This window comes from Trachurus japonicus, chromosome 19 (genome assembly GCF_045865225.1).
Source record: "Trachurus japonicus isolate A0001 chromosome 19, Traja_1.0".
NCBI classification, from domain to species: Eukaryota; Metazoa; Chordata; class Actinopteri; order Carangiformes; family Carangidae; genus Trachurus; species Trachurus japonicus.
In genome coordinates this window covers 12,565,721-12,593,597 of record NC_140925.1, presented here as the reverse complement: position 1 = coordinate 12,593,597, position 27,877 = coordinate 12,565,721, and the positions used below count along the sequence as shown (strand labels likewise).

The 27,877-nt window shown below is 43.0% G+C and overlaps 1 protein-coding gene across 1 annotated transcript; it reads left to right on the top strand.

Moving 5' to 3' along the window:
• The first annotated feature begins 1,467 nt into the window (after nt 1-1,467).
• Nucleotides 1,468-27,527, top strand: itgb4 (integrin, beta 4). Its single transcript, XM_085760796.1, has 43 exons — nt 1,468-1,783; nt 4,179-4,261; nt 4,731-4,813; nt 5,142-5,243; nt 5,341-5,545; nt 5,622-5,718; nt 6,936-7,107; nt 7,705-7,968; nt 8,052-8,141; nt 8,216-8,338; nt 8,518-8,685; nt 9,662-9,738; nt 9,831-10,039; nt 11,213-11,316; nt 11,400-11,498; nt 12,353-12,488; nt 13,072-13,197; nt 14,495-14,613; nt 14,766-14,799; nt 15,311-15,505; nt 15,589-15,692; nt 15,773-15,831; nt 16,237-16,260; nt 16,365-16,513; nt 16,604-16,783; nt 16,871-17,019; nt 17,883-18,090; nt 18,180-18,497; nt 18,589-18,752; nt 18,835-19,015; nt 19,759-19,896; nt 19,996-20,178; nt 20,270-20,398; nt 20,821-20,958; nt 22,374-22,556; nt 22,651-22,800; nt 24,133-24,297; nt 25,282-25,431; nt 25,565-25,753; nt 25,855-26,010; nt 26,628-26,792; nt 27,171-27,290; nt 27,376-27,527. The coding sequence occupies exons 2-43, from the start codon at nt 4,186-4,188 to the stop codon at nt 27,501-27,503; spliced, it is 6,009 nt and encodes a 2,002-aa protein (XP_085616922.1). The 5' UTR covers nt 1,468-1,783; nt 4,179-4,185; the 3' UTR covers nt 27,504-27,527.
• The last annotated feature ends 350 nt before the right edge of the window (nt 27,528-27,877 follow it).

Below are 27,877 nucleotides of genomic sequence, written 5' to 3'. Positions count from 1 at the left end.
CATACAGTTTGCCAAAACCGTTGAATCTTTTCGCATTCCCAGAGGCAGTGAAATCTTGTCCCTAAAATAGTCTTACATTTTGGGCAGTTTGGAGAGGCCCCTGCTGTATATTTACTATACATATATGGAGATATATAAACATTTTGTAAGATAGTTGTTGTTGTTTTTTATAGAAATCACATACAATACTGTATATCAAGCAAGAATGCAACACCAGATAATAAGAATCGAATAAGTCAGATTAGTCAGTGAATCCTGGCACAGAACTTATCTCACATTCTGGGTATAAACAGCGATTAACAAGACCGGGTCAAAACCTAGTACATGTCTGGACCACCTTTGGTCAAATATTGATTTTATAACTACAACAATAATCACCCAACAATGTGTATTCTGTTGGGTTTACTTTGAAATACTATTATACTAAAATAAAATACTAATAGAGAGTGTTATCTTTCTTTTTGAGGTTATTTTTTAAGCCACAGGCCAGACTGGAGCCCATGCAGGCCACTGGGGCAAAGACTAAACTCTCAGCACATGCTCCGACAGGTGAGCAACAGTCAGATTTTACTTACTTCAACTTCAGAACAGATACATTTTTATCAGAGGCAGGTCCTCATGTTGGTCACAGTAGTTGGTGTGAAGTTTGTTTTTTTTATCAATGACTTCTCTCTCTCCTGCTCTCTCTGCCTTGCAGGTCTTCCTCTCCTCTCCTTTAGTAACAGTGATAGGCTACATGTCACGAAAGTAGTTTATCTGCTGTCATGGAGGCGAGGTTCATTGTATGGGAAGCGCTGCTCCGTTAAAGTTGTCAGGGGGCTGTGAATACTTGTAGGCTGGTCTCCACAGTCTGGTGCACTCTGTCTTTGTGAGCTCCTTTGTGCAGCGCTGTCATACACAGTGAGCACTGGGACTGAGCGTCACAGGGACACACACGGGGCCATGCTGCTCTCTCATCTGCTTAGGAATGTGTGGCTTTCCACGCTGGTATATAATCTTAATACAGAGACAAGGAAGGGAAAGTGAGTAAAAAGATAATGTAGCAACCATGATGTTCCCTGTCAAATATTTGACAAGTAGAAAATGTGCCCCGTCTGTATGAGCACATGGTTGTGTCAACACACAGTCACAAAGCCGTTTCCCATAGCCTGTAGGCACATTTCTGCTGAGGGCCACTCCCAGGAGCTCAGGGAGGAGGGGCCTCCCTCCCCACGCTCAAGCCCACACAGGTGAGGTCCTGTTGGGGAGGAATGCAGCAGGGGAGGGGGGGCTGACGCATGGAGGTGTGGAGCTTTAACCTCTAACAGGGTGGGGAAGAGACAGAGGGAAGGAAGGGAGTTAACCTTCAGCTACTCACCTGGAGGAGGGGAGTGTTTGTGTGTGTGTGTGTGTGTGTGTGTGTGTGTGTGTGTGCGTGTGTGTGTGTATGCGTGCGCACAAAAACTAAAGGAGGGATCAAGTCACGGCACACAATCATATTCACTCAGTCTCACTCCCGCACACACTGCAACACACACTGAGACACACACTCTCAGAGGAATGTGAGGGTGTTTGACCAGACTGTGCCGAAGGAGCAGAGACAAGACACAGAAGAAAAAGAAGAAGTGGAGGCTTTGTTTTTGTCCCAGCTCTTTTTTGGACGTGGACACGTGGACGCAGAGTTTCACCAAACTCTGGACAAAGCAAGACGGACTTGTGTTTTTGTGTGGTTTTTTTGTTTTTTGTTTTTTTGATATTTTGATTGTTGGACTTTGGCACCTGCACCGAGAGAGCGCAGTGAAAGGTCTGTTTGATCACTAATCTCTTTCTATCCCAGTCATAAAATTCCTAACAGCTCCATTGTTCGGGAAGTGATTACTCTGCTGGTTTCTGCATGTGTGTGTGTGTGTGTGTGTGTGTGTGTGTGTGTGTGTGACTCCTCAGCAGGTGAAGCTGTAAAGAGTGTGTTATGTAATGTTATATATCAGCATGTGGTGTGGATGACCGAGGGCTGGGTTCTGGTCTGGATTCTTCTTTTCTTTTGTATCTTGGCCACATCAGAGCAGCTCAGGTGGCAGGTCCAGACAACAGAGGCTGCTACACACTCTGTTCATTATAAAGGTTTAAAGGTTGAATGGAGAGCTGCTGTAACTCCCTATAGGCTGGAATCTTCCAGATTTGTTTTGCTGTCAAAGGCGGCAGGACCCCCAAAACCTATAGACCCCACCCCCTCTGTGGATGTCAGGGCAGGGTCAGACCCACGCCCAGCGCTGGTATGTTCACCTGGCAGCCATGTTGCTGTCTGTTGCTGCAGACACAATGAGAAAGTGGGAGTGTGTTTTGTTGCACACTGAGTCCAGATCCATGCTGCGTCTCCTGGGAGCTGGGGTCTGTCTCTAGTTTAGTGACAGGGTCCTAAACACCTGTGAGTAGCAGCAGAAAGCTGCTCCGTTCCTGCTCACTGACCGATGGCCGATGGGCTCACACATGCACACACCTGCAGACAGTCGAAGCTCACAGTCAAGTGCTGAGGACTGATGTGTTTTCAGGCTGTGTTTTTGACCTGGTTGGTCATTCTCTCACCTCGAGGAGAAATTCCTTCTTGCAGTTGTAAATCTTGAGATTTTTTTCTGGCCTGTGGTCATGGGTGCAGATCCCGGGGGGGGACGGGGGGACATGTTCCCTGCCAATTTCTAAATATAAATAAATATACCCTAAATTATTCAAAATTGAACAAATGTATTTTAAGACTTCAAATTCTTGACATTTTAGATTCACATCTAAAAAGAAATGATTGAAATGGTGGAACAAATAACCAGAGCAGAACCGGGGTCCTCCACTACAATGCAAATGAATGGGTAGTTTCTTACACAGACATAGGATACGATACGATAAACTTTATTGTCCCGTTCAGGGAAATTTGTCTGATGGCCACAATGACAAAAAAACAATACACCTCAACCAAACCCAGCAAACACAAGACATAACAGCATTGCACATATCCTATAACATAGCACATATTGCAAATATCCCACAACATAGCACATACATACACCTCATAAATTCACCATGGTAAGAGCACTATAAGAATTATTGCACAAACTCGTTAAGAGATTTGATGGAAGATGGGATAAAAGAATTCTTAAAATGGTTGAGTTTACAGCGAGGGACTCTGTATCGTCTACCTGAGGGTAGGAGGTCAAACTCTGAGTGAAGGATGTGGGAGGGGTCACTCACTATCCTCTGGGCTTGTCTAAAAACAGTTTGCTCGTAGATGGACTGCAGGGTCTGGTTGTCGCTTTTCTCCAATGACCTTCATGGCTGTGTTTACTATAGGCGAGCAAGCTACAACATAGGCATAAAGTAGTCCCATACACTGGGAGAAAAGGAAGATGGTGAGAAGGATTAGGGATCTGTCTGCATGAGTAGACATTACATGCCTGAGACCCTTAAAATGATGATTTACTAATATAACAGTGCTGTGATTTGCGCTGTTGGCTGTTTAGGACAAATAGACAAGACTGGGAAACACAATAAATGATTCCCTGTGAATGATATGGCGAGCCTCTACAAAGTTGTGATTTATGGTGCCATGGTATGAGTTGCATACGGGCAAAAAAAACAAACACTTTTGTGTGTCCCCCAATCCTGACATCGGATCTGCATCCCTGCCTGTGGTGTTGATGTGTGTGCAGCACAGTGATGTTGCCCCCAGAGGCAATTACTAAGACATTTCATGACACATGGTGCTCTTTGTCCCCCATCCCTCCCCACCACCACCTCCGTCTTTACTGGACTCTTTGTTTTCGTCAGTCTGTTCCCCGTCCAAAAATTCCAGCAGCAGATTATAAAGTACTTTTATTGTGATGAGAGTGAACAACACAGAATATTTCAAGGCCCCTCCCTGAACTGCTCTCTTCTGCTGCTGTCACCTCCAGTCGTTCCTCAGCTGGCTGCCTGTCTGTATAACAGAGCCCAGGATTGTATCATCCAGGTTGATTTGTTTGATCATTTATAGGACTATGTCATCCACGTTACATTCGAATCATGTGTGTAGCTGTGCAGGTGCATTCAATAATGAGTTTACACTGTCAGAGACCCTAATACTCACTGAGGACTGGACTTTTACTTCTGGTGGTTGTGCACACATACCTCTCTCTCCGTATTCTGCATAATATGAATGTGTTGTTGTGTTGCAGGGAGGAGATGGGGAGATGGACGTCGCATCTCTCAGTGGGACTGGGGCTTCTCCTCGTCCTGCTGACCTACTGCCATGCTGAAGGTGAGGAAGAGTCACATCTGATCATCTGCAGCAGGTCATTTGTTCACATGTCGTTCTATGAACAAGAACAACAACACAATTGACAGCAGGACTTGACATGTATGTGGCTCGACTGACAACACAAGCGTTCAAGCTGTTCAGTCACAGGTTGATGAAGTTTAAAGATGTCACCTTGGACTTTTGGAAGATCGATTGATTGATAACCAATGTTTTCACTACTTTCTCTCATGACATTGTCTATATGATGTTTACACCAATTAGCCATACCATCCATCCATCCATCCATCCATCCATCCATCCATCCATCCATCCATCCATCCATCCATCCATCCATCCATCCATCCATCCATCCATCCATCCATCCATCCATCCATCCATCCGTCCATCCATCCACCACATTATTTTTGACTTTATCATTTTGCCACTGATTAACACATCTGTAAAAATTTTGAATCCCTATGACCCACAGAGAACTACTGCTTTGCTGCCAGAACTAAGACCTGCTCTGAGTGTCTGCAGGCAGGAAAAGGCTGCGCCTACTGTCCTGATGAGGTGAGAGCACAAGACAAATAGAGTCAGTTGAAATCTTCATTGTCACATCCAAAGGGAACAGCTAGAGCTATATTGTACAATAGTACCATAAACACAGCTTTTTTTTTCATAGTTTTCCTCAGTTGTTCTGGTTCATTTTTCATATTAGTCTTAATATTCTCTAAACCCAGTCCTAGTTTTTGTGTCAGTTAATTGGCCAGTGTCACAAATTCTATTATGGTTGGAATTGACACACAAAACAAAAAAATTATAATAATAATAAAAGAATATAAAGTCATGGTCATCATTGAACATGAAGAGCTCTGATTTCTCAATTCTGTGTCCACAGAACTTCAATGGGCCTCGCTGTGACATGTTTGAGAACATCCGGGCCCATGGCTGCAGCGAGGCCGCGGTCATCACCGCTCAGAGCAGCAGAAGCACAGAGAAGGTATACGACTCCATTGGTCTGTTTGTATATGAGAGACACTGCAGCATCCTCTTCATGCTGCCTTCTTCACCCCAGCTCTCCTCTTCTCTCTGCTCAGGCGCTGGCCATCAACACAATGCTTCAGAAGTCTCAGGTGTTTCCTCAGCAGATGAGCATGACCTTCCTGCCTGGAGAGATGAAGGAGGTGGACATTGAGGTGTTTGCTCCAACCAAAGGTCCTCTAGATCTTTACATCCTGATGGACTTCTCCAACTCCATGGCTGACGATCTGGACAACCTGAAGAGGATGGGTGGACAACTGGGTGAGCAGCATGTGCTCTGTTGTTGTGACTGTCTGGGAACTGTTAGTGTGATACTGATGGATTGTGTTTAACGCAGCTGCACTGGTCCGGGAGCTTTCAGACGACTTCACCATCGGCTTTGGAAAGTTTGTGGACAAAGTGATTGAGCCCCAGACTGATATGAGACCAACCAAGTAAGAGAAGATGTGACTGATAGGCGGGTGCATATATGAAAAAAAAACACCTAACCCTAAAAAAATTCTAACAAAAGGTTTCTCAGCTGTTTTTTATAGTATTAGATGTCCTTAATAACATACTAAAAGTTTACCAAAATTTGACCACTAGAAAGGTGTTATTTTCAAGATGGCGTCCAAGATGGATAGGAAGCCTGGGGAGACACCACAGGTGAATAGGGTAACATTTTTAACTAACAGATATCACCATGAAACTTCCCAAGTTTATCACTTACATTAAGACAAATATTTTTTGTATTACAAGTTTTGTCAAATTGTATGTTTAAATATGTAAATTAGGCAATATCTCATTAAATATGCGCTAATTTGCATATCCGAAATCTGAACAATGGATAAAAGCCACTTTCAAAATTCTTGTTTTATTTTGTTGACATACTAGAGTCAGAAGTTTTTACAGAGGGGATTTTGGATATCTCTCTTTATCACTCTGTAAATGAGAAAATACTAGCAGCCCTAAAAATTCAAGTTGGTCGTGTTTTTAGGAGTAAAATGTTGTATAAGAGCCCGAAATCTCCACTTCAGCAGCACTTACAGACACCAAACCTTCCAGTTTGATCCCTTTCTATATTCTGAAGGTTTTTGCAGAGGGGATTGTTGATATATCATTCATAGCCTGATTTATACAACATTTTACTCCTAAAAACACGACCAACTTGAATTTTTAGGGCTGGTGACAGTATTTTCTCATTTACAGAGTGATAAAGAGAGATATCCAAAATCCCCTCTGTAAAAACTTCTGACTCTAGTATGTCAACAAAATAAAACAAGAATTTTGAAAGTGGCTTTTATCCATTGTTCAGATTTCGGATATGCAAATTAGCGCATATTTAATGAGATATTGCCTAATTTACATATTTAAACATACAATTTGACAAAACTTGTAATACAAAAAATATTTGTCTTAATGTAAGTGATAAACTTGGGAAGTTTCATGGTGATATCTGTTAGTTAAATGTTTAATGCAGCTGCACTGGTCCGGGAGCTTTCAGACGACTTCACCATCGGCTTTGGAAAGTTTGTGGACAAAGTGATTGAGCCCCAGACTGATATGAGACCAACCAAGTAAGAGAAGATGTGACTGAGGGAAGTTTTGGTATATACATTATGTAGAGCAGTGGTAACTGACCAGCCTGTCTTCTTCTTCTTCTCCTCCTCAGACTCAAACAGCCTTGGCCCAACAGTGACCCTCCCTTCTCTTTCAAAAATGTCATCAAACTCACCAACGACACAGAGTTTTTTAACAAGGAGCTGAGCGGGGAGAAAATCTCTGGAAACCTGGATGCTCCTGAAGGAGGCTTCGATGCCATCCTGCAGGCTGCTGTGTGTGGGGTGAGTGACACTAGACCACCTGCTTCATTAGATAGATACAGTAGAGAGATAGAGAGCAAGGGATGGATGGATGGATGGATGGATGGATGGATGGATGGATGGATGGATGGATGGATGGATGGATGGATGGATGGATGGATGGATGGATGGATAGATAGATAGATAGATAGATAGATAGATAGATAGATAGATAGATAGATAGATAGATAGATAGATAGATAGATAGATAGATAGATAGATAGATAGATAGATAGATAGATAGATAGATAGATAGATAGATAGATAGATAGATAGATGTATGGATGGATATATTAATGCTTAATAATGTACTAACTAACGTTAATTAAGGGACCCTTATTGTAAAGTGTTACCCATAGATAGATAGATAGATAGATAGATAGATAGATAGATAGATAGATAGATAGATAGATAGATAGATAGATAGATAGATAGATAGATAGGATAGATAGATAGATAGATAGATAGATAGATAGATAGATAGATAGATAGATAGATAGATAGATAGATAGATAGATAGATAGATAGATAGATAGATAGATAGATACCTCCTCTAACTCGTCATCCCCTGGTCTCCAGGAGCGGATTGGCTGGAGGGAGCACAGCACGCACCTCCTGGTCTTCTCCACAGAGTCGACCTTCCACTACGAGGCCGACGGCGCCAACGTACTGTCTGGGATTCTGCCACGCAACGACGAGCACTGTCACCTGGACGCAGCTGGAAAATACACGGAGGACATAAACCAGGATTACCCCTCCATACCCACGCTGGTGCGTCTTCTGGGCAAACACAACATCATCCCGATCTTCGCCGTCACCGACCACTCCTACGACTACTACGAGGTCAGTGCTTCGGTCTTCATCACAGTTACGCAGCATGAAGCAGAGTTCAGGTCAAGGATTTGTTTTTTTTTTGTCCTGTGTAGAAACTGCAGACATATTTCCCCATCGCTGAAGTGGGTAAGCTGCAGGAGGATTCCTCCAACATACTGGAGGTCATGAGGGATGCCTTCAAGGTAAAAAGCCCATGTCTGTCAGCTGAACAGAGTCTAGACAAAGTTCTGTGGGCTGACCTTCTCTTCTCCTCTAGAATATCCGCTCGAAGATGAGTATACGAGCAGAGGACAGAGCCAAGGCTTTCGAGGCTCATTTCCTGAACAGCAGTGGGCAGGTGGCAGAATATGGAGCCTTTAATTTCAAGCCCGGAGCCATAGTAAGAAACAACATGCACATTCATGAAATCAGAGGGAACTAACAATTCATATGTAAAGTACAATTAAACATATTTCCTACTCTCCATGTGTTTGAAATATCCAGTTTAGTCAATGTTGCAGCACAGGTTCTACATGACAACAACACCCAGGCTGTGTGTGTTTGTGTGTGTGTTTCAAGGGTAAGTTCAAGATGAACCTCCGAGCCCAGCAAAAGGTCGATGACACTCCAGTATGTCAGTTGTCTAAGGAAGACAAGGAGTCTCTTATGAGGGTCAAACCTACGACCTTCAACGCTGCCGTCCATATTAACGCCTCAATCCTGTGTCCAACCTGTGACTGTGAGAAGGTACAATCACTCACACAATTAACTGTCACTTCATAACAAAACTAACTGAGTTTGTCCAACTAAGTTCCTTCGGTTACTCATGAACTAGCACGGAAACTATAGCTACATGTTGATATATTGAGGAAAAAAATCCTCAGCTATATAACTTATTATGTGGAGGTGTGGGAGTCAACATTTAAAACAAGTGTCAAGTGTGCTTTTCATTAATTGATAAAAATGTCCAAAAGCATGTATAGCATGTACCTTGGCCTGTGCCTCTACAGCCACTACTCCATTTATAGACCACAGACTTTTTGGTTTTACATGTCTAATTGTTTTTGCTGTCTATATTTAGTGTCCAATCCCCAAGTGTGCCAAGGCCCTAATAATCCCTGTTGTCTTTTAGAAAGATTATTATTTGTTTGCACAGATACAATTGTACAGATACAATACTGATTGCACTGTAAAAACTCAAAATCTTTCCAAGAATATTTGTCTTATTTCTTGTCAAAATGTCTCAATTTTAGTAAAAAGAACTAATCTCTTTCCACTTAAAATAAAACTAATCACCTAGAAATTAACTTGTTTTTAGATAATTTTCACTTGTTTCAAATTAATTTTCAATTGAAATTAGTAGAAAAATCTGCCAGTGAAAGCAGGTGTAATAAGAAAGAAAAACTTGCTCCACTATCAGATTTTTCTACTTATTTCAAGTGAAAATATGCTTGAAAAAAGTAAAAAGTGTCTAAAAAACAAGCTACTTTTTATGTGATGAGTCTTATTTTTAGTATAGTGAAATTTGTTTTTGACTAGAAATGACATTTTAACTAGAAATAGGACAAATATTCTTGGTAAGATTTTGAGTTTTTGCAGTGTGGTCCCTAAAAACCAAACTTGAATTGCGTTGGCATGTGCTTGGATGTTCACAAAAGACAAGGTCCAGCCGAACTCATTTACCGTCATTAATTATGGGTCTGTCTGTCTCTCTGTCCTCCAGAATCCCACCCGTAATGCTGCCAGGTGCCACGGTAACGGAGACCTGGTGTGTGGGAAGTGTCGCTGCCACGACGGCTGGTCAGACTTTAACCATTGATTCAGATCTTGGCCTTGGTTCTGGTTCCTCTGCCTCTGGGTGCTCAGAGCGGTTGTGTCTTTGTGTCCTTCAGGCGGAGTACCTTCTGTAACTGCTCTGCCAGCGGCTCGGCTGTGGACACCAGCCTGTGCATCGGCCCCAACATGACGGAGGCGTGCTCGGGTAACGGAGACTGTCTGGAGTGTGGAACCTGCGTGTGCTACAACCCAGACAAGTATGAAGGGCCCTACTGTCAGTACGACAAGACCCAGTGTCCACGATCCGGAGGCTTCCTCTGCAGCGGTACGACACTGTGATGAACTGTATCACAACCTGTATGAGCAACAACTGTGCATCCTTGTATAGTATTTGGTAACACTTAGGGATTAGGGAACACATAGGCCTATTCACCATTAACTAGGTGCTTATTAATATGCATATAAGTAGCTTACTAGCTCCTTATTAGTAATTATTAAGCACGTATTAACACCTTATTAGCCTACATAGCCTTATTCTACCTCTATTACACCACGAATTAGGATTTTTCCTGATATTAAACCAACACTAAGTAACTTTTCAACCTTCATAAAATATTTTCATAACTTTTGTGATGATACATCGACTTACAACAAGTTGAATGACACCTCTGTCATGGTCTGAGGGGGTCTGTATCTCTTTCTCTGGCACTAAGCAGCTTTGAGGAGCATGGTAGGAACCCTGCTCTCACTTTACTTTCACTTTCACTTTTGCGAGTCACAACAAGGAGGGAACAGGCAAAACGGCACTTTAGCAATGGATTATGTTTGTGTTTTCACTTTGAAATGATCCACTGGAAACTGAAATTTAGTTTTGATGTCTTCTGTTAATTTTAATGCAGGATATTTACAGGGCTTCACGCTAGTGTTCATGGGAAATGGAGTCTTCCTTCAGGCAAAACACTACCGCTTTGGTCCACAGGCGCTGCCAAACTCAACCAAAACTGAAAGTTCTTTAATACTGCTTTAACTCCTAATTATCGCTTATTCATTGTAAATGAATGCATTGTTGTTTCTGAATAATGATGTGAATAACCAGTGGGTTATTGGGGCCTTTTACAGGGGCAGTAGCACAAGAACAGCAATTCTTCCTTTATCACTCTGAATTAGTATAGCATTAATGCATTAATTTACAATGAATAAGCGATAATTAGGAGTTAATATCAGGAAAAATCTTAATAATTCATGGTGTAATAGAGGTAGAATAAGGTGTTAATACGTGCTTAATAATTACTAATAAGGAGCTAGTAAGCTACTTATAAGCACCTAGTTAATGGTGAATATGTGTTCCCTAATCTAAAGTTTTACCGTATATTTTACTGTGACATGTTGTCATGACCAAGGAGACACGCAAGCGCACAAACACTCACATACACACACAGCACACACACAGGTGCAGGTAAAGAAGCTCACCCCCCTCACTCTCTCTCTCTCTCTTCAGGCCGCGGCTCCTGTGTCATGGGTCGCTGTGCGTGCCCAGAAGGTTATGGTGGGAACGCCTGTGACTGCACCAAGAGCAACCAGACCTGTTTGGACACTAAGGGGGTGAGTGATGATGAGTGGCCCTGTCAGCTGTCATGTGTGGCTCTGTAACCTACAGTGTGTGACGGTGTCTCTGTCTCCACCAGGGTCTCTGTAACGGCCGAGGAGCTTGTGTCTGCGGACAATGTAAATGTCAGGAATCAAAAGAGTTTGGCACGACTGCCACCTGTGAGCCAAACTTCCAGGTGTGTAGATGTGATGTGTTTTTATCTGCTGTCTGTGTCGGGATAATGTTTACGTGTCAGTGTCATCTCTCTTCATGTGTGTGTGAATGAATGAATGAATGAAAATGAAGGAATGAAAAATGTTTTATTTCGGTCAGGTCATTTAAATTACACAGTTTAATAGAAAATATTAGTTTAACCATACCGAAAAGGCATAGGCTAAAGCTAACGCTTATTTTCGCCTACCCTACTTACATGATCAGCTTATTCAGATCAAATCATTCAAAACATCCAAACAGAAATAATGACGTGTAGCACAAGATCCCAAATATAATTCCAGACTAGTGTCAGTTACATCAACCAAATTTCTCATATTTTTCAAATATCTTATTTTTATACATACATACATAGAAATACATTGATCTCTTATTTTAGTCCTGGATTTTCTTTTCTCAATCATACATTTCCCGTGGAGCTCATATCTACATTCCCTTTTTTTTATTTTAAACATGTTCACAATTTTACAAGGTAACAAGTTGTTATACACTTTGTACATTATCAATACAATTTTGTAGTCCACTAAATCCATGAATTTGAAAGTCCTTAATTTAATAAATAATCCATTTGATGGTTCTCTGTAATTTGATTTAGTGATAATCCTTACAGCTTTTTTTTTTTTGAAGAATAAAGATAGGTTTAGTATGGGTAGAATATGCATTCCCCCATATTTCTAGACAATAGGCTACGTTATGTAAGGGACAACCATTGTACAATACAAAATATACAAAGCACGCTGGTTCAACATATCTTTTACCTTGTATAATATGGCAATTGATTTAGCTAATTTTGACATGTGTGTGTGTGTGTGTGTGTAGGCCCAGCTGGGCGCCTGTGAAGCTACAAGAACTTGTGTCCAGTGTACAGCGTGGAACACAGGGGAGAAAAAGGACACAGAGGAATGTAAAACCAAGTGTCCCTTTAAGATCGTCATGGTGGATGAACTCAAGGAACGTAAGTGATCAGTAACTGTCCAGATTCAGCAGGACGCTGTGATGGATGTGACACACGGCCACTGTCTCACTGCTTTCAAACACAGTTTTTGTTGGTATTTGTCCAGCTCCACGTTGTTTAAATAGTGAATACACATCTGAGCACTGATGAATGTGTTGGTGTAAGTTAGGAAACCTGGTCTGAGGTCAGTCTTACATCGTAGTATCGTGGCAGTCTTTGTGATACCGACAATATCGAATTGTTGTTAATTGAATCGATATAATATCATATTGTGCACATATCAGAGCACACCTGTTTTTTAAAGGGAATGGGAGATGACTCTTTGATTGTCGTCATTTCTTTCTTTTTTTTATCACAAAACAGACAACATCAAGAGCACTTTATACAAGCAGAAACCAAATAACAAACATTTAGTCATCTGATTCTCTTGCCTGAAAATCAATGTCAAAAAGCTCCTTGTTCTCTGATTGGTTTGTTGCATATTACAACAAAACACTCACACGGTTGGTTGAGACACTCAGTACACAGCCGTCTGAACAATGGACTTGGAGCATAGACATAACATGAACGTCTCTGTTTCCAGGGGAGAGCGTGAAGGACTCCTGTAGTTTCCGTGACGAGGATGATGACTGTACATATCATTACACTGTTGAAGATACTAAAGACCAGGCGGATGGGATCCTGGAGCTTCAGGTGCTCAAGAAAAAAGGTGAGGTGCAGTGTGAACAACAACATCACCTTTTAATGACTGGTTTGAGTGATATTTGGTCTGAGCTGAGCTGTAGAGGCCAGACCGGCAGTGGTGGACAGTAACGGAGTAAATTTACTTGAGTACTGTACTTAAGTACATATCCAGAGGATTTGTACTTTACTTGAGTATTAGATTTCTTTGGTACGTATTACTCTTACGACAAATATTTTTACTTTTACTCGAGTTAATTTCTAGGAAGGCTGAAAAGTAATCGTTACTTTCAGGTCTGCTCTTTTTTTTTTTTTTTTCTAAAATACTATTGAACACAAGCTGTGTTTGTCAAAGAAGGAAACCCTAACCCCTAAAAGCAGCACATCAGTGCAGCTGGTTTCAAAGAGTTCATTCTCAGAAACAAGAGTTAAAAGGTCCTTAAATTCATTTAGAAAAATATATAGTAATTCATTGATGTGAAAAATAAGAAATTTACTCTTACTCTTACTTTTACTTAAAGCAGAAGTAAGCGATCCGGTCGTTTTCGCTAATGCTGCATTCCAGGTAGGCTTTTGAAACCGTAAATTACAGCTTCAAGTCACAACTTACGACTTTGTAGCGTTTCAGGCAACCCACTCGTGTTTTTCCGACCTGTTTTACCGGTGAAAGTCACTATAACGGCCACTCGTAACTTCCGACCCGTGAACTCGTACCAGATCGAACTTGTACAACTTCACAGGTCGGAAAAACAGGAGTTACGAGTTACCTTGAACGCACCATAACAGTCCTCGTCCCTACGTCACCACATTCACGGCATCCCTTGGCTGCACACACAGCCCTGCATGCCGTTCTCTCTCCTCATTGGATAAAAACTGTAGGATACGATAAATGTTTTCTCCTCGGCTCAGAGCAGAGCAGAGGGACTGACAGACCCGTGTTTCAGTCCAAACACTCTATGTAAGTGATTGTTGTCGGAAGATATAACTATTTAAGACTTATATTAACACAAATATATCACTTACTTCTGCTTTAAAGTAAATTTCAAAGCATGTACTTTTGGATAATTAAGTACCTTTAAAAGCAAGTACTTTTTTACTCTTACTCGAGTAACATGTCGACTGAGTTACTTTTACTTGTAACGGCGTAAATTTTGACCAGTAGTATTTGTACTCTTACTCAAGTACTGGGGTCGAGTACTCTGTCCATCTCTGCAGACCGGACAACATGAAAGTAATGACACAGGCACAGGCACCAATCAGAGTCAGTGTCTATGTTATTATGTTTATTATGTTTGTTGTATATTAACTCTGATCTACTCCCCCAGACTGTCCTGCTGCCAGCCTCCTGTGGCTGCTCCCTCTCCTCCTCTTCCTCCTCTTACTGCTGGCTCTGCTGCTGCTCTGCTGCTGGAAATACTGCGCCTGCTGCAAGAGCTGCTGGCAGGTAACTCAGGACACTTCTGGACTCTCAAATGCACCGTCACAATCTGTACACTCACTTCAGCACACTCACATATCTATACACTCATAATCTGCATGCTCACATCTCCATCCACCCAGAGGTGATAAAGTATCTGTCTCTTCTTCTTTCTCCAGAGCTGTCTGGCCCTGCTGCCGTGCTGCGCTAAAGGTGAGACTTGTTGTGACAGTAACTGATCTGAGAGCTGAGAAGTTGTCCCACATGGGATGATGTTGTCAGTAGGGGTGGGAGAAAAAAATCGATTCACATAAATATCGCGATATCTTTTTTTGACGATTTTTAACAAAAAAAAATCGATTTTCTTTTTTTTTTTAATATATTTTGCAATGTGCATTTGTGAGGCTTTTTTACATACAGAGAGAGTACAGGTTTTGAAAAAGGTTTAAGGTCACTTTATAATGGAGTCTGTTAATTTATAGGCTCCTACAGTATTTGTGTGCAGATAAATGTTAAAAATGCAGACTAAAAATCGAGAGAATCTGCAATATCGTAGAATCGCAATTTAAGTCGAATCGCCATCCAAAAAATTGTAGAAGAATTGAATCGGGAGAAAAGCATATCGTCCCAGCCCTAGTTGTCAGACTTGAACGACATTTCCTGACCTGGGATCATGTTCTGGACCCAGAATTAAGTCTTGAGTCATGTCATGTTTTGTCTGCAGGGCGCATGGTCGGCTTCAAGGAGGACGAGTATTTGCTCCGCCAGTCTCTGCTCACTTCAGACCACCTGGACACTCCCATGGTGAGAACCGGTCCTCCTAAAGGGACCGATGTGGTTCGTTGGAAGGTCACAGATAACGTTCACCGAGGGCCCAACCACCCCCAGGCTCTGATGAAGCCCAACCCTAAAGAAACCAGTGAGTGTTTTGTCAGAACACGTGAGTTGAGTATTGGTCTGAAGAAGATCACGACAGCTTCAACCTCTGTCCTTGTCTTTTAGTCCAGTTCCCAGTTTCTCTTCGGCTGAACCGGCTCTTCTCTGAGAACCTTTCTCGACCTGAATCCAGAGACGCTGAGCAGCTCCGCAAGGAGGTGGCCGACAACGTGAGTGTGTTTGTCAGCGATTATTCATAAATGTGTTAATGATTGTGAGTGTGTCACTGAATGTTTGTCCCTTCTTGCAGCTTAGTGAGGTGTACAACAACATCACTGGGGGCCAGAAGGTGCAGAAGACCACCTTCAGGTAAGAAGTCCAGATCCAGACAGACCTGAGTTTACATTGTGCGTTGATCTGGCCGAAGATTCAGAGTTCCTAGGATGAGCTGGGAAATTGTTTAGAAATCTTTTATTCCACAGGCCATACAAGCTCTGAATATGTTATGATTGTTTGACTGCACCTGACAACCCCTTAAAGGGCTGTTGTGTTTACTGTTGTTGTTGTCTATTCCTGTTTTTTGCACAAAATTTCAGTTTGTTTCTTGTTTCTATGTCTCTTATGTGTATGCTGTGGAGTGCTTTGGTTGTTTTATGCTTTGTTGTCTTGGAGAGGCCGAAGACAAATTTCCACTACGGTGGACAATAAAGTCTTTCTATCTATTCTATCCATCTATTTGTGTTCCCTGACTTGTACCTGTTGTGGTTCTTGCAGGATGCAGAGGAATGCTGGGAAAAGGTAATGTCCTAATGGATACACTCAGCTCACTGTCGCTTTACGGACCCACTGTTGAGTCCAACTCTAACATCTGTGCCCCCCTCCCTCCCCTCTGTGCTTTTCAGGCAGGACTATACCATCATGGACACAGTCCTGTCTGCTCCGAGGAGCAGTTATCCTGACATCGTCAAACTCACAGAAAAAAATGTCCAGTCTGGAAATTTCCATGACCTTAAAGTGGTTCCTGGTTACTACACTGTGGCCACAGACAGAGGTGACTGTTCAGATGCTAATCCCACATGTCTAGTAGCTCACATCTCCATCAGTAATACTAATGTCATCTTCTTTTCATCTATCTCTGCAGAGGCATCAGGAGCCATCGAGTTCCAAGAGGGAGTGGAGTCAGTGGACGTTCATGTGCCGCTCTTTGTCAAGGACGAAGACGATGACAAGAAGCAGCTGCAGGTGGAGGCCATAGATGTACCACTGGGCATTGCTGAGATTGGAAAACGCCTGGTGAATATCACCATAATCAAGGAGCATGGTAAGAATTTCTTTTTTTTTTAACTTGCCACCTCTTCAGTCAAAGAAAATCAGACGAGCTGACTCCGTTCTTCCTGTCTCTTTGCAGCCTCCAGTGTGTTCTCCTTCCTCCAGCCGGCCTACACCTACAGCCGACAGGACGGAGTCGCCAATATCCCAATCAGCAGAGAAATCATGGAGGACGGACGCACACAGGTCTCCTATCGCACACGGGATCTGACAGCAAAGGACAAGAAGGTGAGATGACTTTATAAACTGGAGCTTCACCCTTAAAGGGATAGTTCACCCAAAATTCAAATTTCACTCATTATCTACTCACCCTCATGTCGACTAAGGGCTGGGAGAATTTTCAGAGTCCTGTCCTCCGTACCTTCTCTGAGTTACGGGGGGTCCGTGCAGCAGTATTTGTCCATATAATGGTTGTGAATGGTGCTCACTTTTCTTCGTCCAAAAAGACACACCAAAAAACATCCAAATACCTCCATGCTGCTCGTCTGTAATGTCCCTCTTGTATTGAAACCCCGACATGAGAAATTGTTCCGAAAAAAATTAAATAAGTCTATATTTTAAGCTTGTTTGTAGCGGAAGCTCCCAGTGTCTCAGTTCACTGCTCTTCCTGTGTCAGTGCAAGTCTTGCGTGATTTTCACTGACCGGTGGAACAATTTCTCTTCAATACAAGAGGGACATTACAGACCAGCAGTATGGAGGTATTTGGATGTTTTTTGGTGTGTCTTTTTGGACGAAGAAAAGTGAGCACCATTCACAACCATTATATGGAAAAAATAATGCTGCGCAGACCCCCCGCTGTAACTCCGAGAAGGCACGGAGGACTCTGAAAATTCTCCCAGCCCTTAGTCGACATGAGGGTGAGTAGATAATGAGTGAAATTTGAATTTTGGGTGAACTATCCCTTTAACTGAGCTTGTGTCTCTGTAGTTACACAGATACCCTGGACTATATCTGTTCTCTGATGTGGATCGGGTTGAGCTTTAACCCAAACATCATTAGTTCTTCTCCGAGTAAAGGCTCAGAGTGAGATGTGAGGTGTTGGTCTTCATCCGGAGTGTACTACTTCTGACCTGTTTGTCTCCATACTCAGGACTACGTGACTGTGGAAGGAGACCTGACCTATGGTCTTGGTGAGACCCAGAAGACCGTTCCTGTGCGTCTGCTGGAGCTGGGTGAGAAGGACGGTCTCCTCGAGGACAAACAGGTGAAGCAGTTTGTCATGGACCTCAGTAACCCACGGCAGGGCGCCAAGCTGGGGCGCTACCCAAGAACGACCATCACCATCGCCGACCATCAAGGTGAGAAGATGTAGGATACTTCACACAAATATTTCCCCCTTCCTTCAGTGAAAGCACTGATTTTCTTCAATTCATCTCATTTTATCCAGAGCCCAGTGTGTTCATGTTCAAGAAGGGCACCCAGAACTTCACCACATCTGACCCAACCTACACCATCCCGGTCGTCCGCACTCGAAACCCCGACAGCCCCGCTACAGTGAAATGGCGAACTAAAAAGGCCCAGCGCTTCGAACTGTCTGGTCCACTTAAGTTTGGTCCTGGAGAAACGGAGAAGAACATCGTAATCGACCCCAAAGCCCACCCTGGTCCCATCCAGCCAGAGACCATCCAGCTGGAGCTGTTTGACCCCAGTAGTAACGCTTCTGTTGGGGAGCGAAAGACCACCCTGGTCAATGTCACAGACGGAGGTAAGATACAGTTAGGAGACATGAAGGTAACATGTAGTTTCTCAGGTTTCATGTGATATGGGACTAAAGGTTGTGTTTCATCCTCCTGCAGCTCCTGAGATTGCCAAACTGCAGCAGAAGGGCTTCATCAGCCAGAAGGCCACTTCCCCTGGAGGTCTCCTTTTCGCTCCAGGAAACCCTAAAGCCAAGCCGACTGGACCCAGAAACATTCACCTGAAGTGGGACCCCCCACCTGGCAACACCATGGGTTACAAGGTAGGTACACTATTATATCCATAAGAGCAGAAGCTTCAGGGTGGGTGCCCATCATTTACAACACACATTTTCCTTTCTTTAGGTGAAGTACTGGATCTATGGTGACCCAGAGAAAGATGCCAAGGTCCTGGATGTGAAGACTCCTCAGGCTGAGCTGACTGACCTGTACCCCTACTGTGACTATGAGATGCGAGTGTGCGCCTACAACGCAATTGGAGAAGGCCACAACACTGACATTGTCACCTGTCAAACCTTGGAGGATGGTAACTACCCAGAACCAATCCACTACACCACAGAGGACTCAGTCGCACAAAACTGAATCATATTTAGAGGATTCACATCTTTGTACACTGTTGTTACTTGTACTTGTTTATAAGTCTATAACTGTATGTTCATGGAATGATTCCCAGGTTATCGTCCATGTACTGGGATTATAAAGCAGACTTAGGTTCTATAATAATAATAATGACCACCTACCAACATTGAGTTGATTTTTGGTTCTTAAATACTGAGCCCTAGTGCTGCTATTGAGTTCTGCTAAATATTGTGTCCTCTTGCTTCCAAATACTGAGCCTACTGATGCTAAATACTGAGCCTATTGCTGCTAAATACTGAGTCCTCTTGCTGCCAGATACTGAGCCTGAGACTCCTAAATACTGAGCCCTAGTCCTGATAAATACTGAGCCCTCTTGCTACCAAATACTGAGTCTAATGCTGCTAAATACTGAGCCTTATGCTGTTAAAATATATATTCTTTAAGATTCAAACCTAAAGATTTGAGGAAAAGGATGAACTAATCAACTGAACTGTCAATACTTTAATTTTTATGTGAACAAGCTGAGTTTATTAGGCTAGATAATTAGGCTGTTGTGTTATTCTATTCCATTGAGTTTTCAGCTTCTGGTTGCAAGCATTCATTAATAACTATGGTTTTAACCATTAAAAGTACTGATGTGTAAACTACCTTTATGAAACACTTGTGTCATAAATACTTTCTGACCTGCAGTGCCTGGTGAACCTGGACGTCTGGCCTTCAACGTCATCAGTCCAACCGTCACTCAGATCAGCTGGGCGGAGCCAGCTGAGACAAATGGAAACATTACGGCCTATGAGGTTATCTACACACCCATTGACGACGAACTGAGTACGAACCTTTCCCGAGTCCCCACACAGAGGAGCAAACGCTGTCACCATGTTTATGTGATGTCATCATGTTGTAATATTGTCTCCTCTTCCTTCACAGAGCCCGTGGGCGCTGCCAAGAAAGTAAAGATCGACAACCCCAAGAAACGAATGCTACTGATCGAGAACCTCCAGAACGCCCAGACGTATCAGTACAAGGTCCGCGCCAAAAACAGCATCGGCTGGGGCCCCTTCAGAGACGCTTCCATCAATCTGGCATCGCAGCCCGCCAGACCTCTGTCCAGTATGTCCAAAACAAATCCCAAATCTCCACAAAAACTAGACTAAGAGCTAGTTCACTAAGAGGTTTCCTTTTTTATTATTTTTTTACCCAGTTCCCATCATCCCAGATATCCCTATCGTAGACGCAGAGGCAGGAGATGAGTACGACAGCTACCTGATGTACAGCAACGAGGTGCTGAAGTCTCCTGCAGGCTCGAAGACGCCCAGCATTTCTGGTGATGGTGGGTATGAGAGCCAGAAGCTCAAACTCCTCTTAACAGCTGACAGTGTGGTTTTATTCTGCCAGATAACTCCCAGCTGATGGATGGTGGTTCTGATCAGTTCATTCTCCAGTTCTCTCAGGGTTTTTGCTTATAGTCTTGTAGCCAGGATGTCCCTATGCAACATCAGTCCGAGGAGACACACAGCTCTGCGAAGTGTTGGTCAGATCAGGGCTGAAGGAGGAAATTCATTTGCCTTTCTACATTTCTCTGCTTTGGTGTGAGAAGCCTGAAGAGGTTCAGGGTGTTAATCCCATGAATATGAATACGGATTGTCTCTAAGTAGCCTACTGTTCAGTAAAAAAAAAAGCAAACCTTGGTACTTGTTTTCTACAACTCTATCCTTCCTTCACCTTCTTGCTTCTACCTGATCCAAATGCAAGGCTGGAAATATGTGAAGTTGGTGGGGTCCCACCTAGACCTGCGTCAGGTGTCTTGGAAAAAGCAGGTGGACGTCATCCCCAGTCGGCTCAGCACAGACACAGAGACCAGCACTGATGAGGCCCCCAACCCTCTGCCAGGTGAAGACCACTCCACCAGACCCGCAGATAGGCAGCATGCCAGCAAGGCCACCAGGGTTTCTCTCTGCCTCTGTGATCCATCTGTTCACCAACATTATCACTTGTTTTAGTCACTCGGTTTCCCCCTCCCCCCCGTTGTTTCGCTCCTCTCCTTCCACCAGCTGAGAGGAACACCGGCATCAACTGCCCCACCCCCAGTTGATGATCTGGGGCAGGCTTTTCCAACAAGTGCCTGTCTCTGCCTGCCTGTCTTCTCTCCATCCCACTGGGGAGATAGTGATTGGGAGGCGGCTTGTCTGTGTGTATCTGGGCTTTAGTCACTGCACTGTGTCCTTCAGGTGGAGTTGTTCAACTTGTACTGCAGTTCTCCACATGTCAGAGAAAGAGCAGCAGCAGTTTTGGTGTCACCACTTACAGCCTTTGTGTTACAGGTGTATTTTATACTCAACAAGGGATGTAATGTCACTGTATTTACAAAAACATTCTGGTCAGACTGAAAAGTCTCAATAATTACTGAATGGATCGACATGAAATATAGGTGTCCCATTGTTGTGATGGGGTCACAGCAGCCATATCTATCAATATGTCATGTTGTCGTATCCATCAATGTTCAGTAGTCATTACTATATCATTATTTCAGTGGACAGTAGTTGTTAACTGCTGCGTATCCACACACAGTGGTTGTGGCCTTTGTTTGGGTGCACAGGGTAATAGGTCTCTATGTATATCCCCTTCTGTTTGATATGTAAAATTACTTATCCAGTGTTAACATTACTGCTTTACATAGTAATACAAACTCAACACTTCCTTTCAGCATTTCAAATTAAAAGCCCTCTGTCGTTTCAGTGAACAGACACCCTTTATGGCTTAACGGGGCTGCTATTCCTGTATTGCAGAAAGATTTTTGTTGTCTTGTTTCCTGTTGCTGTTATTTCTCTTGTTTACACGCTATTCAGACCTTCTGGCTTCATTTCCAGTTAGCGATCTGCTCTCTCTGCTCAATATGTCATATGTTCAATCATTTTTCTGTCTCTTGTGATAATGATAATACGAGAGGAATGAGCAGTAATTGTTACAGAACCAAACATCAGTGAATGAACAATATAAATAATTCCATTGTCATTCAAGGGCAGAAAGTTAAGAAGTTACAAAAAAAAAAGTAAAATTGCTCCCCTTGACTGTAGGTGGTGCTGTTTGTTGCTGCCATCTCTATAACTTGTAATAACCATCTGGAGGTACAGGTCATTTAAACTGCTGGTGCTTCCTTTCTATGGACTGGTTCAGCATGGCGCCAGGTTGCTTCATGTCAGTGGCGCTGTGTCGTTCAGTGTCAGGATGGAAACTGCTGAATGAATTTTCCAGGTTCTGTTGTGTTGTTGACAGTTGTGGCTCCTGGTTGTGGTGTCGTTTCACAGATTATGCCATGAATGGGAAGTGGGATCAAAGCTTCCTTTTCCCAGGAGGATCGGGGAACCGCAACCTGTCCACGTCTTCCTCTCCCATGTCCACCCTCAGCTCCAACTACAAAATGGGTGGAGGCGGTGGTGGGGCCTCCTCCTACACGACAGAGACGACCACCACCTACATGAGCGGACCAGGTGAGATGGATGGATGACAATCGAATAACTTCAGGCAGAGTATCCACTTCTTGTGAATCTTCATCCTTTCAACCTGTCTTACCCTTACCCACAGGAGGTTCTGTCAGACAGGACATGATGATGGGAGGTTCAGTCCACTCTTCGGAGGTGATCATGAGAAAGCGCTCAGAGAACAGGGCTTACACAGACGAACACATCCGGGACTCTATCGTCATGGGAGACATGTCCAAATTTCCAGCTCTGGGTGAGTTTCAATGGAGGTCTGAAATATTCCAGAGTGAATGTAGAAAAGTCAGCCCTGTCCCTCTGGTTTAAAACAATGCAATGTTTTACAATTTTTTTTTTTTCAATCATTTTGGCTATTTTTTCCAAAACAGTCTTGACATTCTTTAAGCTCCAAGTGCAATAGGCTATATGCCCAGCTGGCTAAAATCCAGGAAGTAGTGGTACTTCCTGGTTGGTACTGCCTGAATTTCAGCCAGCTCCTTTATTTCCTGTTGTACATGATTGGCCAAACTGATTAATCCCGGTGTGTCTGACCTCAAAACAATAATCAGACACACCTGGCTGGCTGAAATTCATAAAGTACCAACCAGGAAGTACCACTACTTCCTGGTTTTTAGCCAGCTGGGCATATAGCCTATTGGCACAACAGTTTCATGCTCCATCAAAACTCTATTGCGTCTATTATGTGTGTTAAAGGTAGTAAGTCATTCAAAACTTTTAATTCATGTTTGAAAATCTACAGTAGTTGTTAATTTGTCAGTGCTGCCAAAATGAAAATTTGTTTTGTTATATTTTGTGCCAAACTGGTCAAAATGTATACTGTAAAAAGTCAAAATACATTTGAAAATAACCTGTTTAAAGTTTTGATTAGTGCTTAGAGGACAGATTCTGGGTTAAGGTTATCTCTATGGAGGATTTCAGCGGAGCTAAAAAGTGAATACAACTTGGTAATAATGTTCAGAATCACTTTGTGGGTGAAATGCTCCTTCTATCCTGAGAGTAGTCAATACATTATGTCATCAGAAAAAGGAACGACAACAATCAGACCTCTGTGGCAGCTGCAGGACTGACAAAACTCTGACCCATTCATGCTTTTCGCTCCGAGAGCAAAAAACCAATCAGATGCCTTCATGTCTAGTTCTGCCTAGAACAAGCTGCCATCTCTCTCTCTCTCTATAACTGACTAACTTAGGACATCTGGAAGGAATGGAAAATGTGTATTTCCCTCTTTTATTTAAGTTTGTTTATCTTTGTAATCTATTTTAATGAGTTTTGCCATTACAAAAGAAAAAAGAAATATAAAAAAAAGGAAATATATAGAAGAAAAATGCTTTTTGCTGCCGAGGCGAATGAAATGATAGCTTGGACGTCTGTTAGCATGGTTGGGGCTGTTGGCTGCACAGCAGGCTTATCCACTTTTGCTGACTATCGCTGTTTCTCCCTCCCTCCCTCCCCTTCTCTCATCTGCCCTCAATATGTTTTGTTTCCCCCTTTACTTGCCCCTCTTCCTGCCACTTCCACCCTTCATCTTCTGGTGTCCTCCTCTCCTCTTTTGCCCCCCTGCTCAAAGCGCCCTCGGGTGGGTTTGGCTACACTGGGATGCAGAGCAGCTCTCAGAACCAGTTCAGCAGCTCTCAGAACCAGTTCAGCTACAGCCTGTCTCGGGGTCCACGGGCCGGCAGCCAATCCTCAGAGGTCAATGAAGCCTTATATAATCTGGACAGGGTGCTTTATGGTAAGTGTGCAACATGCAGACACGAGGCTTTGGAGGTTTGCTTGATGTGAGGTGTATTGCAGCTCATCTCTCTTCCTGCAGCTGTGAGTGTCTGATTCTGAATCACCGCTGATGTGGTCAACTCGACTGTTTAATGTGTAATGTTGTGTATAGCCTCTACAGATAACTCATCATGTCCTACATAAATATACCACTAGGTTATATTAGCGTACAGATAATACGATACAAAATGATGAGCAAGGTGAAGGATGCTCACCGCTTTGATTTTAGATGCTGGTTCAGTCCAGTTCGGCTCAGACCATCAGGACCATCTGTCCTCTAAATGCTCTTCAACCAGCAGAAAGACATGGCCAGAGAGCAAATGATGAACTTATTAGAGCAGTGGTTCTCAAAGTGGGGTCCGGGGACCCCCAGGGGTCCTTGAGAGGGTTAAAGGGGGTCCCCAACTTTTTCTTGAAATTTTATCACTTTAGAATTTTCTTTAACTTTTTTTTTTTTTTTTGGAGAAATTCTTCTTTTTTTCCCTTTCTTTTTTGAGAAATTTTACCCATTTTTCTAGAAGTATTTTTGAGAATTTTTAACACTTTTTTCCAGAAATTTCTCTACAACATTTTCAAAAATGTTAATTGAATGTATACATCGACTAAAAAAGTAATGTTCTTCAGTCTCTTCAATTTTTTGTCCAATGGGGGTCCGTGGTCTAATTTGTGTCAATTTAGGGGTCCTTGATGTAAAGAAGTTTGAGAACCACTGTATCAGGGCATTTAGTAGCTAAAGAGCAGGATATCTCCTTCAGGGGGAAAATAAACTTGCAAGTCAATTTTCAGCCAACCTCATGTCTATGTGAGATATAAGAGTAAAAATCTTAACATTTAATAAACACTTCAGTCTGTCCCTCTGGTTTAAGACCTCACACTTTATACAGATACACACGACTAGCACATTGCTCATAGTTTCCACTCTGTTATCTCTGTTACCGATCAGATGCTCGAGTGTCCCCTGGAGTCCCCGACACCCCCAGTCGACTGGTGTTTTCTGCTCTCGGCCCCACTGCCCTCAAAGTCAGCTGGCAGGAGCCCCACTGTGAGAAAGACATCATGGGCTACTGTGTCCTGTACCAGCTGCTCAATGGAGGTGAGTGACCCCTGAAAGATGACTGCTTACTGGTACATGTGGTTACATTAGTTTAGTTTAGTTAAGTTGCATTCCCTAACTGCTTTTAAATACATTTCTGAGTATTTCTTGTTGATCTTGTCCTCTCCTGAAGGCGACATGAAGCGCGTTAATGTGACGAACCCGGCAGAAAACTCTGTGATCATCCAGGATCTGCTGCCCAACCATTCGTACCTGTTCAAGGTGAAGGCCCAGAGCCAGGAGGGATGGGGTCCGGAGAGAGAGGGAGTCATCACCATCGAGTCTGCGGTCGACCCCAAGAGCCCCCTCAGCCCCATGCCAGGTTCTACCCCCGTAACCCACCGAGACCAAGACTTCATCAGACACAGTCAGCAACACAGTATTATATAACTCCTTGTCTCCGCCTCTCTTCTGTCACTGCAGGATCGCCATTCACCCTCAGCACCCCTAGTGCCCCCGGCCCCCTGGTCTTCACCGCTCTGAGTCCAGACTCGCTGCAGCTCAGCTGGGAGAAACCCCGCAAGCCCAACGGAGACATCCTGGGTTACGTGGTTACCTGTGAACAGCTGCACGGTGGAGGTAAGACTTTACATTCACAGTCTTGTGCTCTGTAGTGGTTTTTGTGTAGGATGCTCACGTTCCCTACACCTGTCATTTCTTAAAGCCTTGAATAGGGTTGCAAAATTCCGGGAATTTTCAAAGTTGGAAACTTTCCATGGGAATTAACAGGAATATATGGGAATATATGGGAATAAATGGGAATAAACGGAAATAAATCCGAAATTTACTAAATTGAAGGTAACATTTTACTCAACATTCATGTTTTTGTTGTTCAGTTAAAAGAATTGATTGTTCATGCAAGAATTAAAACTTGATAAAGTTCTACTCACAAATCTGTTGAAATGTATTGTATTATTTTGCTTATGACAAAACAAAATTTTACATTTATGTTTGGATATGATACAGTTTGTTTAAATTACCCCTAATTTCCAGTTAATTCCCATAAATTCCCAGTAATTCTCAAAAATTCCCATAATTCCCATGGAAAGTTTCCCATTTGGAATATTTCCAAAATTCCCCATCTTAACTTCCCATGGAAAGTTTCTGGAAATTTATCGAAAATTTACTGGAAATTTTCCGCCCCTTTGCAACCCTAGTCTTGACTATGAGTTTGACTGACTTCTTGTTGCCTGCAGGCGACGTTCGTTCCTTCCAGGTGAACGGAGACAGCTCCGAGACCAGTCTGACGGTGCCGAACCTGACGGAGAATGTTCCCTACAAGTTCAAAGTCCAGGCTCAAACCACACAGGGCTTCGGTCCGGAGAGGGAGGGCATCATCACCATCGAGTCTCAGGACGGAGGTGAGATGAATTTCAGTCTGACAGCACGTTAACAGGTGCATCTAAATACACGGGAAAGTCCATTTCTAGTAGTTCAAGTCAAATAGCCCCAACCAAGTGTACTGACTGCATAGATGGACATAAATATGAAATAAATAAAGACATGAAATGTTTCATTCTGTGTGTAATAGATGTATAAAATGTATTAGTTTCACTATTTGAACTGAATGACTGACATAGATCAAGTTTTCCATGATATTCTAATTTATTGAGATGCACCTGTCTAAGTGAAGACTGTCCCCTGCAGACTGAGCTGTCAGACCAGACAACATTAGGTTGTAATATGAATTCAGGGTTTCAGAGTAATCAACCCCGTCACTACTTCTTCCTCCTCTACAGGTGCACTATCTCAGTTCAACAGCCAATCACTAACAAAGAGGGAGGTCTTCCAAATGCCAACAGAAGTCAGCACAATGACCAACGTCTCACACACCATGCTCGACGACCCTTACTTCTCAGGTACAGATAGAGTTTCACAGTGAGCTCTGTCCTGCTGCTGTGAATATGAATATGATTAACTGAAGTCGAGTCGTTTCCCCAACAGGGATGATGATGACAACACAGCACACAGAGACCAGCGGCATGGTAACACGTCACGTCACCAAAGAAGTGGTTCAGAGGGGCGTCATGGCGGGAACAACCGTCACAAAGAAGATGTTGTATGAATCTTAAGATTTGTTTCACTACAACACGATCGTATCAGAGGCGATCCCACACACTTAGTGCATGTGAGCAGTAGATAAAAGGAGAGAGGTTCTTCTGTCATGTCTGTTACAAAATGTGCCTAAAGGAAATGCTCTTTTTAATGTTTCCATTATTACTGTCACTGTTGCTTCTCAAGTTTTCACTTTTTATAATCTCATGTAAAACTCACCCTGTTGGTTCAGGTCAGTAATCTGACTGTGGCTCAGTCATAATGGTCAGCAAAGAACGCTTTTTCTTTATGTTTAAGCGGCTACAGTTTTATTGGTTAACTGTTAAACTGTTCAGAAATTTGCATTAAATTCCACAGTGGTCTGAGTACGACTCATTAAAGGGATAGTTCA

Excerpts from the sequence above, each read along its gene's own strand:
- itgb4 (XM_085760796.1), top strand. The coding sequence starts at position 4,186 with ATGGGGAGATGGACGTCGCATCTCTCAGTGGGACTGGGGCTTCTCCTC. Across the intron at positions 8,142-8,215 it reads TCATGAGGGATGCCTTCAAG|AATATCCGCTCGAAGATGAG; the intron begins GTAAAAAGCCCA and ends CTTCTCCTCTAG. Across the intron at positions 15,506-15,588 it reads GCCCAACCCTAAAGAAACCA|TCCAGTTCCCAGTTTCTCTT; the intron begins GTGAGTGTTTTG and ends CTTGTCTTTTAG.